This window comes from Scyliorhinus torazame, chromosome 2 (genome assembly GCF_047496885.1).
Source record: "Scyliorhinus torazame isolate Kashiwa2021f chromosome 2, sScyTor2.1, whole genome shotgun sequence".
NCBI classification, from domain to species: domain Eukaryota; kingdom Metazoa; phylum Chordata; class Chondrichthyes; order Carcharhiniformes; family Scyliorhinidae; genus Scyliorhinus; species Scyliorhinus torazame.
This window is the reverse complement of record NC_092708.1, coordinates 28089753-28105787: the sequence shown is the minus strand read 5'-3', so window position 1 is coordinate 28105787 and position 16035 is coordinate 28089753. Positions and strand designations below refer to the sequence as shown.

At 47.5% G+C, this 16035-nt stretch overlaps 1 protein-coding gene across 3 annotated transcripts in view; it reads right to left on the bottom strand.

Annotated features, from left to right (window-relative positions):
- Positions 1-16035, bottom strand: part of sema5ba (sema domain, seven thrombospondin repeats (type 1 and type 1-like), transmembrane domain (TM) and short cytoplasmic domain, (semaphorin) 5Ba) — a 563950-nt gene that overhangs the window by 210812 nt on the left and 337103 nt on the right. For all 3 annotated transcript variants that reach the window (XM_072469924.1, XM_072469907.1, XM_072469915.1), the window contains one exon: positions 11276-11457. In XM_072469924.1, the coding sequence (XP_072326025.1) occupies positions 11276-11457 (182 nt within the window). The remainder of the gene's footprint in view (positions 1-11275; positions 11458-16035) is intronic.

Below are 16035 nucleotides of genomic sequence, written 5' to 3'. Positions count from 1 at the left end.
TCCTTCTGCACTGTAGAGATTCCATTCCATTCCATGATTGGGAAAAGCAGTTTCTCCTTAACTCTGTTTCAAATTTGCTACTTCTTACCCTAAGATATGACCTCCCGTTCTAGAATGTCTCTTTTAGAAGGTCTACTTTATCCGTACCTTTTATCATCTTGTAGTTCTTAATTTGATCTCCCCTCGTTCTTCTAAACTCTAGAGAGTATAGGCTTAAACTGTTCAATCTCTCCTCATACAACAAACCCCCCATCTCTGGAATCAACGTAGTGAACCTTCCTCTGAACTGCCTCCAATACCACTCTCCATCTTTCCTCAAATAAGGGGACCAAAACTGTGCACAATACTCTAGGTCATCCTCCCTCACATATGGCTTGCTACAATTTTTGCAATTCTTCCGTGAGGTACCTTGCAATGTTGGACTACCTTAAAGGCGCTGCCTAAATGCAAGCTGACCACCCCATGAGGCGGGTTTCCAAGGTAACCTGAGGAAGGCCCATCACTAAACTGTGAAAGGGGACTGTTTAAACACCACTTGTGCACCCGTGAGATTAGAAGGTCGAGAAGTGTTCTCGTCAAGGTATTTAAAAATTAAAACACATTCATTAAGATAAGCAGACTATTTGTTTTGGCATTGAAGTGCAGAGCCAGAGGGAGCAAAATGTTAATTACAGTGAGTCTGCTTGAGACTGAAACACTTTCCCACATAGTGGGAATCTACTATTCTCTCCCACACCAGGTTGTGGATGTAGAGAGGAAATTGGAGCTTTCGAGACGGATTTCAATAGATTTCCGTTAGTGACGGTAGGCGTAAGAGTGGGAGAGTTTCCTGGTCAAACAGACTGCGGAAGGCGATGGTGAATCACTGCAGTACTTTGCCAAGCATCATCATGGACCAACCCACTGGACATCCGTGGGCGCTAGTGCCCTCTTAGGGTGTGGTACCTGAAGGAGGAGGATGGGTATCCAGGGATATGGAGCAAAGGTGGGTAAATGGGGTTAAAGTGCAGTAACGCCATGACCCAACCACACGTTGATGTAATGAGCATCGTGCTGGACGTGGCGGAAATAGGGGCGGATGATCCATTGGATACGGAGGCTGGTGGGGTGATTTTGGGAGATAGCGGAAGGGAGTAAGTGCAGGAGTGCATGGAATGGAATGGACACAATTGATGGCCCTGCCAACATAGATTCAGAGGAGCCAAAAGTCCACTGCAGCCAGAGGCATGGTTGATTAATCCTCTCCAGCACCTTGTTGCAAGGGCAGCACGGTAGCACAGTGGTTAGCACTGTTGCTTCACAGCTCCAGGGTCCCAGGTTCGATTCCCGGCTAGGGTCACTGTCTGTGCGGAATCTGCACGTTCTCCCCGTGCCTGCGTGGGTTTCCTCCGGGTGCTCCGGTTTCCTCCCACAAATCCCAAAAGACGTGCTTGTTAGGTGAATTGAACATTCTGAATTCTCCCTCTGTGTACCCGAGCAGGCGCCGGAATGTGGCGACTAGGGGCTTTTCACAGTAACTTCATTGCAGTGTTAATGTGAGCCTACTTGTGACAATAAAGATTATTATTATTGTTCATTTACGTCAAGCAAGTTCACTATCTAATAAAAAAAGTGTCAATTAAAATCTCTAAGCCTTGATTCAGGCATCTTCACAAACAACAATTCAGTCCCTTTGTAGTGGTGACACTTGACCCTAAACCAACTATTATCCCTGGCAGGCGCGCTGCTACACAGCGAGGGCAATTTACCCCACCTCCTCCATCTCAAACCTTTCTGATCTTTGTACACATGTCCACTTGTTCTATGCTCCTTTTCCCGTTTAATCGGCTTCCTTCATTTGATATTAATTCATTCTTGATATTAATTAAGGAGACGTTATTAGATGGGAGCGAATTCCTGCTCCCTCCCCTGCACATGATTATCGATTAAGGTGCCAGGAGCTCCTTCTGTGCCAGAGGTAGATTAACAGAATAAAGTGGCCGGGTCAAGTCTTGGAGCTTCCGGCCAGATTGATACACAACAAAGGATTTGATCCATGAGGTGGGAGATTGAGACAACTGCCAGGTACCAGCTACCTCACAGTGCAATTGATGGAATTCCCAGACACTCTGTGATGTTTCTCTTTGATATCAGTTGCTGTTGCGTTTGCAAATAGTGACTCAGATAAACAGCAGTGGGCATGAACAACAGCACATCTATATAGCAGCATTTAGCACTCCAGGATGTGCCAAGCGCTTTAGAGTCAATGAAATATTTTTTGAAATGTAGTCACCACCATCTCCACACAGCAATGTGATAATGGGCAGATAAACTGGTTCAGCGCTTTTATTTCAGGCATATATTGTGGCCCAGACCCTGCAGAGAACTCCACCCCATGCTCTTTCTTTGAATTAGTGTCACAGGATATTTCACATACCCCTGCTCCCCTCAAGATGGCAGCGCACTGGGAGTTCCAGTTTAGATTATACACTCAAGTCTCTGGAGTGCATTTTGAACTCACAACCTTCATATGGGCGGGGTTACTGGATTACTGGATTACGGGTATAGGGTGGAAGCGTGGGGCGCTCTTTCCAAGGGCCGGTGCAGACTCGATGGGCTGAATGGCCTCCTTCTGCACTGTAAATTCTATGGTATGCAGCATCTGGCCTGCGGGGGGAGCAGTGGAGCCAGATGTGCTCATGTGAGCACTGAAGAGAGCGCGCCCTTGTTTGAGGGAGGGGTACAGCAGTCTTCACTCCCTCAACAGATGGGGTCATTGCAGGTCTGCATCCATCTGGTGAACATGATTGCTGTCAAACCAGACAACCCCTGTCCCTGCATTCCAACCCCAAGTAAATGGTCTTCTGAGAACCCACCAAGGAACGGGCTCCTCTTGCTATAAGCTTAGGAGAACCAATAAAATAACTTTGAAGTGGCTTTAAATGGTTCAGTGGGCGAACACACTTGACTGGTCTGATGTGGAGTCAGATAGACCAGGAATAGTCCAGATTCCATTCCCAGTTTTCTGGTCCTATGTCAGCAGAGCTAGAGGGAGGTTCAATGAGTCAGCATGATCTTGAAGTGACGAAAGTGAGAGATATTTAGCCGTGTTTCAGTTTTTGATTTGCTTTCTAATGAGCTTCGAAATTCGGGTCCACAAGTTAACGTCAGGTGGGGTCAGATTTATATCCCGACCAGCCCCTGAGAAGGCAGTGGCTGTTGGGCTGCCTTCTCAAACTGGTTTAGCTAGGGGCTGGTTTAGCACAGTGGGCTAAACAGCTGGCTTGCAATGCAGAACAAGGCCAGCAGCGCAGGTTCAATTCCTGTACCGGTCTCCTCAAACAGGCGCCGGAATGTGGCGACTAGGAGCTTTTCACAGTAACTTCATTGAAGTCTACTTGTGACAATAAGCGATTATTATTATATTATTAAACCGCTGCAATCCATGTGGTGTAGGTACACCCACTGTGTTCTTGTCCTCCCCGTGCAATTTGGTACAATGGAGTGATTTGTTACACTTTATCAGAGAGCAGTTTGGAGTCAAGTGACACTGCTGTGGGCCTGGTGTCACGTGTGGATTAGATGGATACGGATGGGGGGGATTTCCTCTCCTGAAGGACACCAGCGAACCGGATGAATTTTTGAAACAATCCAGCAGTTTCACAATTATTATTAATGAGACCAGCATTTAAATTCCAGATTTATTAATTGAATTTAAATTCCCCCAGCTGCCGTGACGGGAATTGAACTCGCGTCTCTCGCAATTAGCCACCTGGTAACCGTACCACTATGATACTATATCCAATTAAGGTGGGAAAGGAAAGTTGTTGTATACAAAGGCAAGTTGGTGTTGTAAACAAGTGGAAGTTGTTATAAACAAATACAAGTTGTTGTTGTAAACAAGTGCAAGTTGTCATAAACAAATGCAAGTTGTTGTTACAAACGATACAAGTTGTTGGATATGAATGCAAGTTGTTGTTGTAAACAGATGCAAGTTGTTATTGTAAACAAATACAAGTTGTTGTTGTAGACAAGTGCAAGTTGTTGTTGTAGACAAGTGCAAGTTGTTGTAAACAAGTGCAAGTTGTTGTTGTAGACAAGTGCAAGTTGTAAACAAATACAAGTTGTTGTTGTAGACAAGTGCAAGTTGTTGTAAACAATTGCAAGTTGTTGTAGACAAGTGCAAATTGTTGTAAACAAATACAAGTTGTTGTAGACAAGTGAAAGTTGTTGTAAACAATTGCAAGTTGTTGTTACAAACGATACAAGTTGCTGGATATGAATGCAAGTTGTTGTAAACAGATATAAGTTGTAAACACATGCAAGTTGTTGTTGTGAACAAAGGCACGGTGTTCTATAAATGAAATGAAAATCGCTTATTGTCACAAGTAGGCTTCAAATGAAGTTACTGTGAAAAGCCCCTAGTTGCCACATTCCGGCACCTGTTCGGGGAAGCTGTTATGGGAATCGAACCGTTCTGCTGGACTGCCTTGGTCTGCTCTCAAAGCCAGCGATTTAGCCCTGTGCTAAACAGCCCCCATATCAATGCAATTTGTTGTCGCCAACAAATGCAAGTTGGCCACACTGCAGCAACTATCCATTAGCACATTTGTGTACAGTTTCGCAGTACTGGGTTAGAAAGTATATGAATCAGCAGCCTTCTCTCTATTGATGCAAAGGAATCTCACACCAGCACGTGAGTCATCAATGTCACTCAAAGCAATTTTAAGATGCACACGCGTTCATCCCAAGTCTCTTACTTGCCATAACGAATGTGTGCGATACTTCAAGGAACAGCTGGAGACCATTAAGCCCATTGAGCCTCTTCAATTCGATCGCAGCAGATCTTCATCTTGACTCCACCGTGGATCTATAACCCTTAATGTACCCTTATTTAACAAAAGTCTATCAATCTGAGTTCTGAGATTTCCCAGAGCTCGGGGCCAAGGCAGCTGAATACATGATCGCCCGTGGTGGAGCCATTAACATTGGATGAGCTGAGACAGGTTGAAGTTGGGTGATGCTACCGAGGTGGAAATAAACACCTTAACGCTGGTACGAATATGAGGCCGAAAGCTTATCTCGGGATCAAATGTGACACCAAGGTTGGCTTGAGATTGGCTTAATCTCAGACTGTAGTCAGAGAGAGGGGTGGAGTAGCTGGCTGGGGAACGGAGATCGGAGCAGGGACTGAAAACAGTGGCTTCAGTCTTCCCAGTGTTTAATTGGGGGTCATTTCTACTCATCCAGCACTGGGTGTGGTATCATTTGCAACAGTGGCGGAGCTGAAAGAGGTGGTGGTGGTGAGATGGAGCTGGATGCTGCCAGCATACATGTGAAAACTAACTTTTGGGGGCGGCATGATAACACACTGGTTAGCTCTGTTGCTTCACAGCGCCAGGGTCCCAGGTTCGATACCCGGCTTGGGTCACCGTCTGCACGCAGTCTGCACATTCTCCCCGGTGTCTGTGTGGGTTTCCTCCGGGTGCTCCGGTTTCCTCCCACAAGCCCTGAAAGACGTGCTCGTTAGGTGAATTGGACATTCTGGATTCTCCCTCCGTGTGCCTGAACAGGCGCCGGAATGTGGCAACTAGGGGCTTTTCACAGTAACTTCATTGCAGTGTTAATGTAAGCCTACTTAATATATATTACTCTTTTTGTCGAGCCGAGATGTTGAAATATAGACGTAATCTTCCAATGATGATAAAGTAATTTAATGAGTAATATAAAATAATCTTCAATTCTTTAAGTTCTTTTTACTTAATATTGAACTAGTAAAACAAACAAATAACTGTAGATTAAATTATTAAATAGGATAATGCTATTTACTGATAAATAATAACTTCTTCTAACTAGCTGTCTCCCTTCTGTATTCTCTGCACTCTTGACACATTCTCCTATAGGAAAGAGCGGGAAAACCTTTATATAGGTCCCGATAGTGTGGCCGTCTAGTGTTCAATTGCCTATAGAGCACAGATCACAGAATTTACAGTGCAGAAGGATGCCATTCAGCCCATCGAGTCTGCACCATTCCTTGGAAAGAGCTACGCCCGCACCTCCATCCTATCCCCACACTTCCACCCTATCCCTGAAATCCCACCGTACCTTTTTTGAACACTAAGGGCAATTTAGCATAGACAATCCACCTACCCCTGCACATCTTTGGACTGTGGGAGGAAACCGGAGCACCCGGAGGAAACCCACGCAGACACGGGGAGAACGTGCAGACTCCGCACAGACAGTGACCCAAGCCGGGAATCGAACCTGGGACCCTGGCTCTGTGAAGCCATTGTGCTAACCACTATGCTGCCGTGATGCCCATGTGCTTGCTTAACATAGTCTGATCATGTATTACTACATACAGAGATCACCACACTTGTGACAATAAAGATTTTTTTTTTAAAATTAGTGATGTCACCGCGTGTGCAGATGAGAAATAGATGTCACCTGAGGAAGGAGCAGTGCTCCGAAAGCTAGTGTTTGAAACAAACCTGTTGGACTTTAACCTGGTGTTGTAAGACTTCTTACTGTTGATGCACTATCAATTACGACGAGACGAGAGTAGAATGTAATCGAGGCTTTATTACACAGAGATGTGTGGCCTCCTACAGCAGCTTATGAAATGGCTGCTGTTCGGAGAGCACACACATTTATACTCTACCTCCTGGGCGGAGCCAGCAGGCAGGGATCTACCCCTGTGCCTGTAGTACAGGGGCCTTACCGTAATACCCATATATACAATATAATACAACAGTGATGACTACCACAACTGTGCTCACCCCAGTCCAACGCCAGCATCTCCACATCACAGGTGAGAAATAGGAGGCGACTTAGGATAAATTCTTGGGGCACGAGAGGTAAGGGTGTTGGGAATAGGAAGAGAAGTCCTTGCAGTTGATTCTCTGGCTGCGATTAGATGGATAAGAATGTAATTAGTTGAGAGCTGTCCCACTCAGCTGGACACTCAGGTTGAGAAGGACGAGGAGGGTAAGTTTATCTTTGTTGCAGCCACTTAGGGCATCATTTGTCACGCTGTACAATCAAGATCGCAAATCATACAGGACAGATGTGGATAACCGGTGGAATGAGAGGATATTAGTTTGACGTTTTTCTGACTAACCTGTGGCAGTAGTATGTCGGAAATGTACCGAGCTGTCCCCAAATGTGTTATGAATGTTGAAAGGTCGTTCTGTGACACCCCCTTTGCACATCAACTTCCCATCCTTATTGATCACTCATTGTCGCTACACTGTCTGTGATCACTACTTAGCACCGGCTTCAATTAAGGACTTGAATAAACAGGGACTGGAACTTACTTTTCAAGCATTCATCCCACACCCTGTGCTCTGGAGCTCTGCAACAATCTATCATCAGCTGGCAGAACTTCCATTCATCCTGGAAACCTCACCTTGTCCTGTTCCCCCTGTAGACTCTTGTCAGATTACATTCAGTAAGATTCATTGCTTCCACTTGTGGTCGTGATGGCAGCGATGTCCCCGGGAACCGCTCTCCTTCAGGGAGGTTAAGATTAAAAAAAATACCTCCAGTTCTATCTGTCTTTTCGCGCATATATCGTTCATCATTTGAAAGGGCGAGAGGAAAGGGTAGAACTCACTGGAGCGCTCGTCATGAAGGTTTGCAAATCTCACTGAGACCACTCTGAAGATTAATATATTACAGACAGCATACGATTCACACAAAATCAGGGAGGCATTAACTAACGACAGCTACTGTGGAACGCACTGAAAACACACATTGTTTAACTCGATATCATGGGCGAAATTCTCTGGAAATGGCGCGATGTCCGCCGACTGGCGCCCAAAACGGCGCAAATCAACCGGGCATCGCGCCGCCCCAAAGGTGCGGAATGCTCCGCATCTTTGGGGGCCAAGCCCCAACCTTAAGGGGCTAGGCCCTCGCCGGACAAATTTCTGCCCCACCAGCTGGCGGAAAAGGCCTTTGGTGCCCCGCCAGCTGGCGCGGAAATGACCTCTCCGGGCGGCGCATGCGCGGGAGCGTCAGCGGCCGCTGACGGCATTCCCGCGCATGCGCAGTGGAGGGAGTCTCTTCCGCCTCCGCCATGGTGGAGACCGTGGCGAATGCGGAAGGAAAAGAGTGCCCCCACGGCACAGGCCCGCCCGCGGATCGGTGGGCCCTGATCGCGGGCCAGGCCACCATGGGGGCACCCCCTGGGGCCAGATCGCCCCCCCCCCCCCCCCAGGACCCCGGAACCCACCCGCGCCGCCTTGTCCCACCGGTAAGAGAGGTGGTTTAATCTACGCCGGCGGGACAGGCATTTTAGCAGCAGGACTTCGGCCCATCCGGGCCGGAGAATCGCGCGGGAGGGCCCGCCAACCGGCGCGGCCCGATTCCCGCCCCCGCCGAATATCCGGTGCCGGAGAATTCGGCAACCAGCGGGGGTGGGATTCACGCCAGCCGCCGGCGATTCTCCGACCCGGCGGGGGGTCGGAGAATCTCGCCCCAGATTTCAATGGCAGTTTGAAACCCCAGGTAAACCTCACCCAAATCGGCGATTGTTACACAAGGTACAAAAGCAGAGGCTGTACAAAGTGTTACCAAATTGCCGTGGAATAATTCAAGGGGACGAAATGGGAGAAAGAGATGTATCCACAAGATGTTAATTTGCATACAACATGTTCGTATTAAATATGTTCTAACACAGCTGTGACTTGACGCCGCGCTCAATCAAAAGTGATTTGTCTTGCTTCCCCGCTTTCTAACAGCGAGAAGTATTGCCTGGTGTAATACGAATGTCATGTTAACTAGAAGCTGCTGAGTTTCAGACCGCAGTCTGTGTTCATTGATCTCAGTTGGAATACATTGCAGGCAAGCTATAATTGGCCAGAGTCTGACTGGGACAGATCTCCCTGAGATCCTGCTCCTGACTGTTCATGATCCAAATTCCGTTCACCCACCACGCTCTAAGCTCAATGACCGAACATAAGCTCCCAGTCCAGCATTGCCTCAATTTCATAATTCACATCCCTCTTTATAGATTCCCCCACACAGCGGTTCCTCGTTCTATTTCTGTCACCTTCTCCAGCTGAGGAGGAATTTCTTCAGCCAGAGGGGGGTGAATCTGTGGAACTCTTTGCCGCAGAAGGCTGCAGAGGCCAAATCACTGAGTGTCTTTAAGGCAGAGATAGATAGTTTCTTGATTAATGAGGGGATCAGGGATTATGGGGAGAAGGCAGGAGAATGGGGATGCGAAATATCAGACATGATTGAATGGTGGAGCAGACTCGATGGGCCGAGTGGCCTAATTCTGCTCCTATGTCTTATGGTCTTATGCAGCAGAGAATGTGTTTATATGTATGTGTTTGAGTATATGTTTGTGCATGTATGTGTATGTTTGTGTGTGTGCATTTGCCTGTATGAGTGTGCGTGTGCCTGTATGTGCTCATGCATGCACGTGTGTCTGCACGTTCTCCCCAAGTGTGCGTGGGTTTCCTCCGGGTGCTCCGGTTTCCTCCCACAAGTCCCAAAAGACGTGCTGTTAGGTAATTTGGACATTCTGAATTCTCCCTCCGTGTACCCAAACAGGCGCAGGAATGTGGCGACTAGGGGATTTTCACATTAACTTCATTGCAGTGTTAATGTAAGCCTACTTGTGACAAGAAAGATTATTATTATGTATGCGTGTATGTGTGTATGGTGTATGTGTGTGCACGCTTACGTGCGTGCGTCAGGCATACAGATTGTGAGCCTAAGCATAGACCATAACCTCACATTTGGCATCTGCTCTCCAATAAAGTGAACCTGCAGATGCGTAATCACCTTGAATTGTGCAGACAGTTGGACCTGGTACTTTATTCTTTTGGCAACTTATGTCCATCAATATAATTCTGCTTGTTGAGCCTCGCCCATGGAACAGTTGTCCACCTAAATTGTGAAATGTTCCCAAGTGAGTTACATCATGAGTTAAAGCTGAGCTCAGCTTATCGTGCCCACCCCCATTGCACCAGCGCTGACATTTCCAGATCTCACACCTGACAGGCTTACAGCTCAGAGAAGAACTAAATTTAGCAGCAATCAGGGTAAAATTATAGGCAGTTTGAATTGAGTTGATGTTTCGCCAATCTCATTCTGCATTGGATCCTTCCAGCTGGCAGGGGGAGGGGGAGTGAGAGAGAAGTGACTTTCCCCTTTGTTATGCCAAGCTGCGTTCCTTTCCAGGACCGAGCACCATCCACACAGCTGCGGCTAAGCTGACGACACTCGAGCTACTGAGTCAGAAGGTTGTGGGGTTCACGCCCCACTCCAGGAACCTGGACATCAAATCTACGTTTACGCGGCCAATGCCTCCACTGAGGGTGTGCTGCATGGTCGGAAGTGCCACCTTTGGATGAGACCTGCCCTGTCAGAGGTTCGATCTGTTGGACGCAATGTTAACCGAGGCCCCTCAGGTGGTGTAAAAGATCGCACAGTGCTACTTCGAAGGCAGAAGCAAGGAGGTGCACCCTGGAGGCCCAGCCAATATCTATCCCTTCAAAACCGATGTCGCCGAAACCGATTTTCTGGTCACTCACTTCCTGCCATTTGTGGGATCTTGCTGTGCACTGTCGTACGTCTTGCGTTACAGCAGTAACGGCATTTCAAAAGCCCTTTATTTCGCTTGAGGGCTGGTTTAGCTCAGTGGGCCAGACTGCTGGTTTATGATGCAGAACAAGGCCAGCAGCGCGGGTTCAATTCCCGTACCAGCTTACCCGGCCAGGCACCGGAATATGGCTCGGGTCTTTTCACAGTATCTTCATACTTGCGACAATAAAAGGTTATTATATTATAATTTGGAGTGTGCTGACAGAGAGGGTGGAGGAAGCAGATTCTGTCGTCACTTTCGGCAAGGAACTGGACAAACAGACGAAGGGGAACATTTGTAGGGTCCAGGGTTAGGAGCAGGGGGAATCGTTATGGTTGGATAGCTCTTTCAATGGGCCGACAGAGGCAGAATGGGCAAAATAGCCTCCTTTAGTTCGGTATCTACCTATGTTTGGTGGTAAAGTGCTTTGGGGGGCAATTTGAAACCATGAAACATCCATAAAACTGCGACTCTGTTTTTTTTCTGCCCTCCTAGAGTTCTGCCTCCAGTTCCTGATTCCTTGGACCTGTAACTCTATGATTATATCGTGCCCCAGTTACAATAAAAGCTTTGTACTCATGTGACTCGAACCAAGCTGATGGGCTGAACAAATAAATATTGGCCCCCGACTTCACAAGGGACGACATTACTCACGTTGAGTCATCTTTTGCAAGGTAAAAAGTTCTATCCTCCTACCTTGAGCAGTTTGCCACCTCAATCCGGGCTCCAGCACACTCGCGTCCTCCACAACGTGGAGCAGGGCAGTCACATGACCTGGAGCGGCACATGCACGACCCCGTGGCCTCTTTGTCTGTGTGCTCGCACAGTTGCCAAGGTGACCAAAGCCCAAATTCACCATCCACTGTGAGGTTTCTCACCTAAAACAAAGGATCCCAATAGTTTAGGTGGACCAAATATAACTTCAAAAGGTGAAACGTTGAATCACAAGCTGAGAAAAATGGCACAATATTGCGAGTAGTTGAATTTCTTAACGGGAATAAAGTCTTGACAAGTAAAAAAAACTTACCCCTTTCCATTCTCTCATCTTACCAGACAACAGATAAATAGACAGCAGTCAGTGACACCCCAAGCAACACCCACATTCCAGAACAAAAAAGAAGCTTGATTCCATCCAGAACAAAGCAGCCCACCTGATCGGCACCCCATCCACCGCCTTCAATATCTAATCCCCCCTCTACCGATAGTGGCAGCCATGTGTGCCATCTGTCAGCTGCACTCACCAAGGCTCCTTCAATGGCAAATTCAAAGCCTACGATCACTGCCATCGAGAAGGACAAGGGCAGCAGATACATGGGAACGCCACCACCTAGAGGTTCCCCTCTAAGCCACTCACCATCCTAACCTGAAACTACATCTCCGTTTTTTTCCACTGTCGCTGGTGCCATGTGAGAGTGCCTTTAAGAAATGGATGTTTAAGCAATGTACCTTTAAGAAATGCAGTGATGTCAGAGTGTGGGTGGAGCTGGGCTTTAGATCAGCCATTTTGCAGTTTTTTAGTTTCAGTTTGAAAAGAGCTGAGGGTGTCTGTGTTTGCAGTGAGCTGGATCTGCTGTGATCTCTGCCATGAAAGACTATCTCTGGATCATTTGGGTGATTTAAACTCAAAAGTAATGCCTTTAACCTGATGTGTTTCTGTTTAAAGGTGTTAAATCTCTCTTGGATGTTGAAAGGAATAACTGAAGGATTATTTAGTGTTGTAATATTTTCGGGGTTATCTTTGAAGTAAGGGGGTGTTAAGAGATCCAATGTTTATTTAAAAGGGTTAAGTTGAGTTCATGGAATAAACATTGTTTTGTGTTTAAAAACCCACGTGTCCATAATTGTAATCCCACACCTGGAGAACAAGCCGTGTGCTCGGAAAAGCAACAATAGCATTAAAGGGGGAGGTTGGTTGAACTCCATGATACATTTTGGGGTTCTGAAAACGCCTCTCCCATAACACTGGGTCAAAATCGTGGAACTCCTTCCCTAACAGCACAGTGGATGTACCTACACCACGGGAAACACAGCGGTTCAAGAAGGTGGCTTGCCACCACCTTCTCAAAGGGCAATTAAGGATTGGAAATAAATGCTGGTCTAGCCAGTAACGCCAACACCCCGTGAAAGAATATCTCCCCCAAAAAGCCTTTAAATTAGTAATATGGCCCCAGGCATAATTAGACACAAACTGACCTTGAGCCATGTAAAGTCAGCTGAGGGAAGGTGACCAAACGGTTGGTCAAAGATGTGGGCTTTAAAGGAGAGAGTGGTGGAGAGGCTGGGGGAGGGAATTCTGACCTTACTGCCGAAGTGGCTGAAGGCACAGAATTTACAGTGCAGAAGGAGGCCATTCAGCCCATCGAGTCTGCACCGGCCCTTGGAAAGAGCCTAAGCCTACACCTCCACCCTATCCCCAAACTTCCACCCTACCCCCGTAACCCCACCTTATTTGGACACTAAGGGCAATTTATCATGGCCAATTCACCTACCCCTGCACATCTTTGGACTGTGGGAGGAAACCGGAGCACCTGGAGGAAACCCACGCAGACACGGGGAGAACGTGCAGACTCCGCACAGACAATGACCCAGCGGGGAATCGAACCTGGGACCCTGGCGCTGTGAAGCAATTGTGCTAACCACTGTGCTACCGTGCTGCGCACTGGCTGCTAATGGTGATACAGAGTGAATCGGTGTACATGAGAGTTCAGAGATGGAGGATCGCAAAGATCTTGAAGAGGGCTGGAAGAGATAAGAAGTTAAAATTCCATAGAATCCCTACAGTGCAGAAGGAAGCCCACCAAGTATGCACCGACCCTAAGAAGGAGACCCCCGACCTCGGCCCACTCTCCACTGCCCCATCCCTGTAACCCCTCACATTGTTCACGGCCAGTCCACCTAACCCGCACGTCTTTGGACTGTGGGAGGAAACTGGAGCACCCGGAGGAAACCCACGCAGACACGGGGAGAACATGCAGACTCCGCACAGACAGTGACCCAAGGCCAGAATCGAACCAGGGTCCCTGGCGCTGTGAGGCAGCATTGCTGACTGCTCTGCCACCGTGCAGTGAGTGACGTCAGGGTAGGGTGGGTGAACGGAAATTGGCGCGGGCTCAGATACGAGCAGCCAAGAGAATTGGCACAAATGCCCTGGAAAGAGAGCCAGTGGCCCAGAGCCAATTTGCAGCCCTAAACATTGTGTTATTTAGTCTGTCACATTCGCATCTTTGTTGAATTAATGCAACACCCAGCGCTTTCCTCCTCTCCCCCAAAGGCACGTTCAAACCTGTTTCTATGTAACCCTGCCTTTCTTTGCCAGTTTTATGTTGGGAGGAGATTTGTGGACAAGTGTCACGATTTTGCAAGCTTCTGAATCTTTAAAAAGACCATTTCACCAGCTAAATTTTTCAAGAGTCTGTTTGAAAATTGATAAGTTTCTTGGAAGGAGGCAAGGAGTGAACGTCCCAACCATCTGTTACAGCCAGCCCGTAGCATTCAATTATTCTTGAAATCAGTGAACAGAAACATATTAAGATCAAAGTGTGAGCTTTTTAAAAAATAGTTGACATTAATGAATGACGGGCACCAAGATGCCGATAAATTTCTGCCACTTAAATAGTCGCTTGGTATTCCAGAACTTGGAATATCGCTGAAAGGAGAGACATGTTACCGAAGCTTTTCATTCTGCACTCATCAGGGCAAACACAAGAATGCCAAATTTCAAACGATCACAGAAATCTGTACTGCAGGAGAAAAGCATGCTGATTGGTTGGTGCGTCGTCCATGATGGCCGAGATGTTGCCATGGACATTCACGGTTCATTCAAAGAAAGGCGCAAGGCTTGGACATGTTCCTTTTGTTTGCAGAGAATGGATCCTTGTGTATGCAAGTATATTGAATGTTGTATGCAAGAATGCCAGAAGCAACATACATTCATACGTGGGACCTGCTCTCTGCAAACAAAAGGAATATGTTCAAACCTTGCAGGTTTTTGAATTACCCGAGAGCTTGGGAGCCTATAGTTTCCCCAAGGTTTTCTCCATGGCAGAGTCCTCTCAATCAGATTCAACTTGCCAACCAATTAGCAAATCTTTCCCCTGCAGTATCAATTGTAATTGTTTGAAATTTGGCATTCTTGTGTTTGTCCTGATGAGTGCGCGATAAAAAGCTTCAGCAACATGTCTCTTTTTTCTGTTTAGTGTGGCAACCTTGGCTCAGTGGGTAACACCCCTGCCTCTGAGTCACATGTGCTCGAGTCCCACATACCTCTGAGACTTGAGCACAAAATCTAGATTGACACTGTGCCCAACTGAAGGAGTGCTATACTGTCAGAGGTGCAGTCTCTCAGATGAAGTGCTAAATCATGGCCTCCACCTTCCCCCTCATGGCAGTATTTTAAGAAGGAGTTCTCCCCAGTGTCCTGGCCAATATTTATCCTCCAACAACACTTAAAAAAAAACCCACAGTCTATCTGCTCATTTACCTCATGGATGTTTCTGGGAGCTTGCTGTGCACAAATTGACTGCCACGTTCCCCACATTACACCAGGGGCTACACTTCAAAATGTTTTAGGATGCCCTGTGGTTGTGAAAGACCCTGTCTTTGTTTTTATTTCTGAATTGAAATATAGCCTGAAAGATCGCTCCTCTCCTTCCCGCTGCTGTCTGTCGACTCAACATTTCAGCAGTGGTTGATAGCCAAGCAACGCCTAAGGAGCAATAACATCAGAAAGCGCTGGAAAAACTCAGCAGGTCTGACAGCATCTGTGGAGAGAGAAACAAGGTTAACGTTTTGAGTCCAATGTGACTCTTCTTCAGAACCGGGCCTCTGAAGCATTCAGTCGGGGCTGGCAGGGAATTAGCATCATAGAATCGGCAAAGAAGCGGGCCATTCGGCCCATTGAGTCGCTGCTGGTTGTTTGGTAAAGCCATCCAAAAAGTCCTCCTCTCCCACTCTTCCCCCAGCATATAGCCCTGCCTATGTTTCCCCTTCAAGTATTGATCCAATTCCCTTTCGGAAGTTACGACGGAATCTGCTTCAAGTCAATGCATCCCAGATCGTAATAATTTATTGCGTCAAAACAAACATTCTCAACATCTCCTCATTGGTTCTTAAACCTGCGTCGCTTGTTTGCCAACCCCTCTGTCAATGATAATAGTTTCTTGCAGCTCTATCAAACCTCCCTTCACTGCTCTAAGGAGTGCATTCCGAGCTTCTCCCGTCTCTCCGCATAAGTGAAGTCCCTCATCCCTGCTACTATTCCGAGCCGGAATTCCCCTGCCGTTCCTGCCGGTGGCGGGATTCTTCAGTTTCCCGACGGTGATGGGTGGCTTCAACGGGAATCCCCATTGACAAGCGGCGGGAGTGGAGAATCCCCAGGCCAGCGAACAGGGGGGGGGGGGGGTGGCGTCCCGCCTCCCGATGCCGAGAAACACCCCGGCTGGGAGGTCGGAGAATCC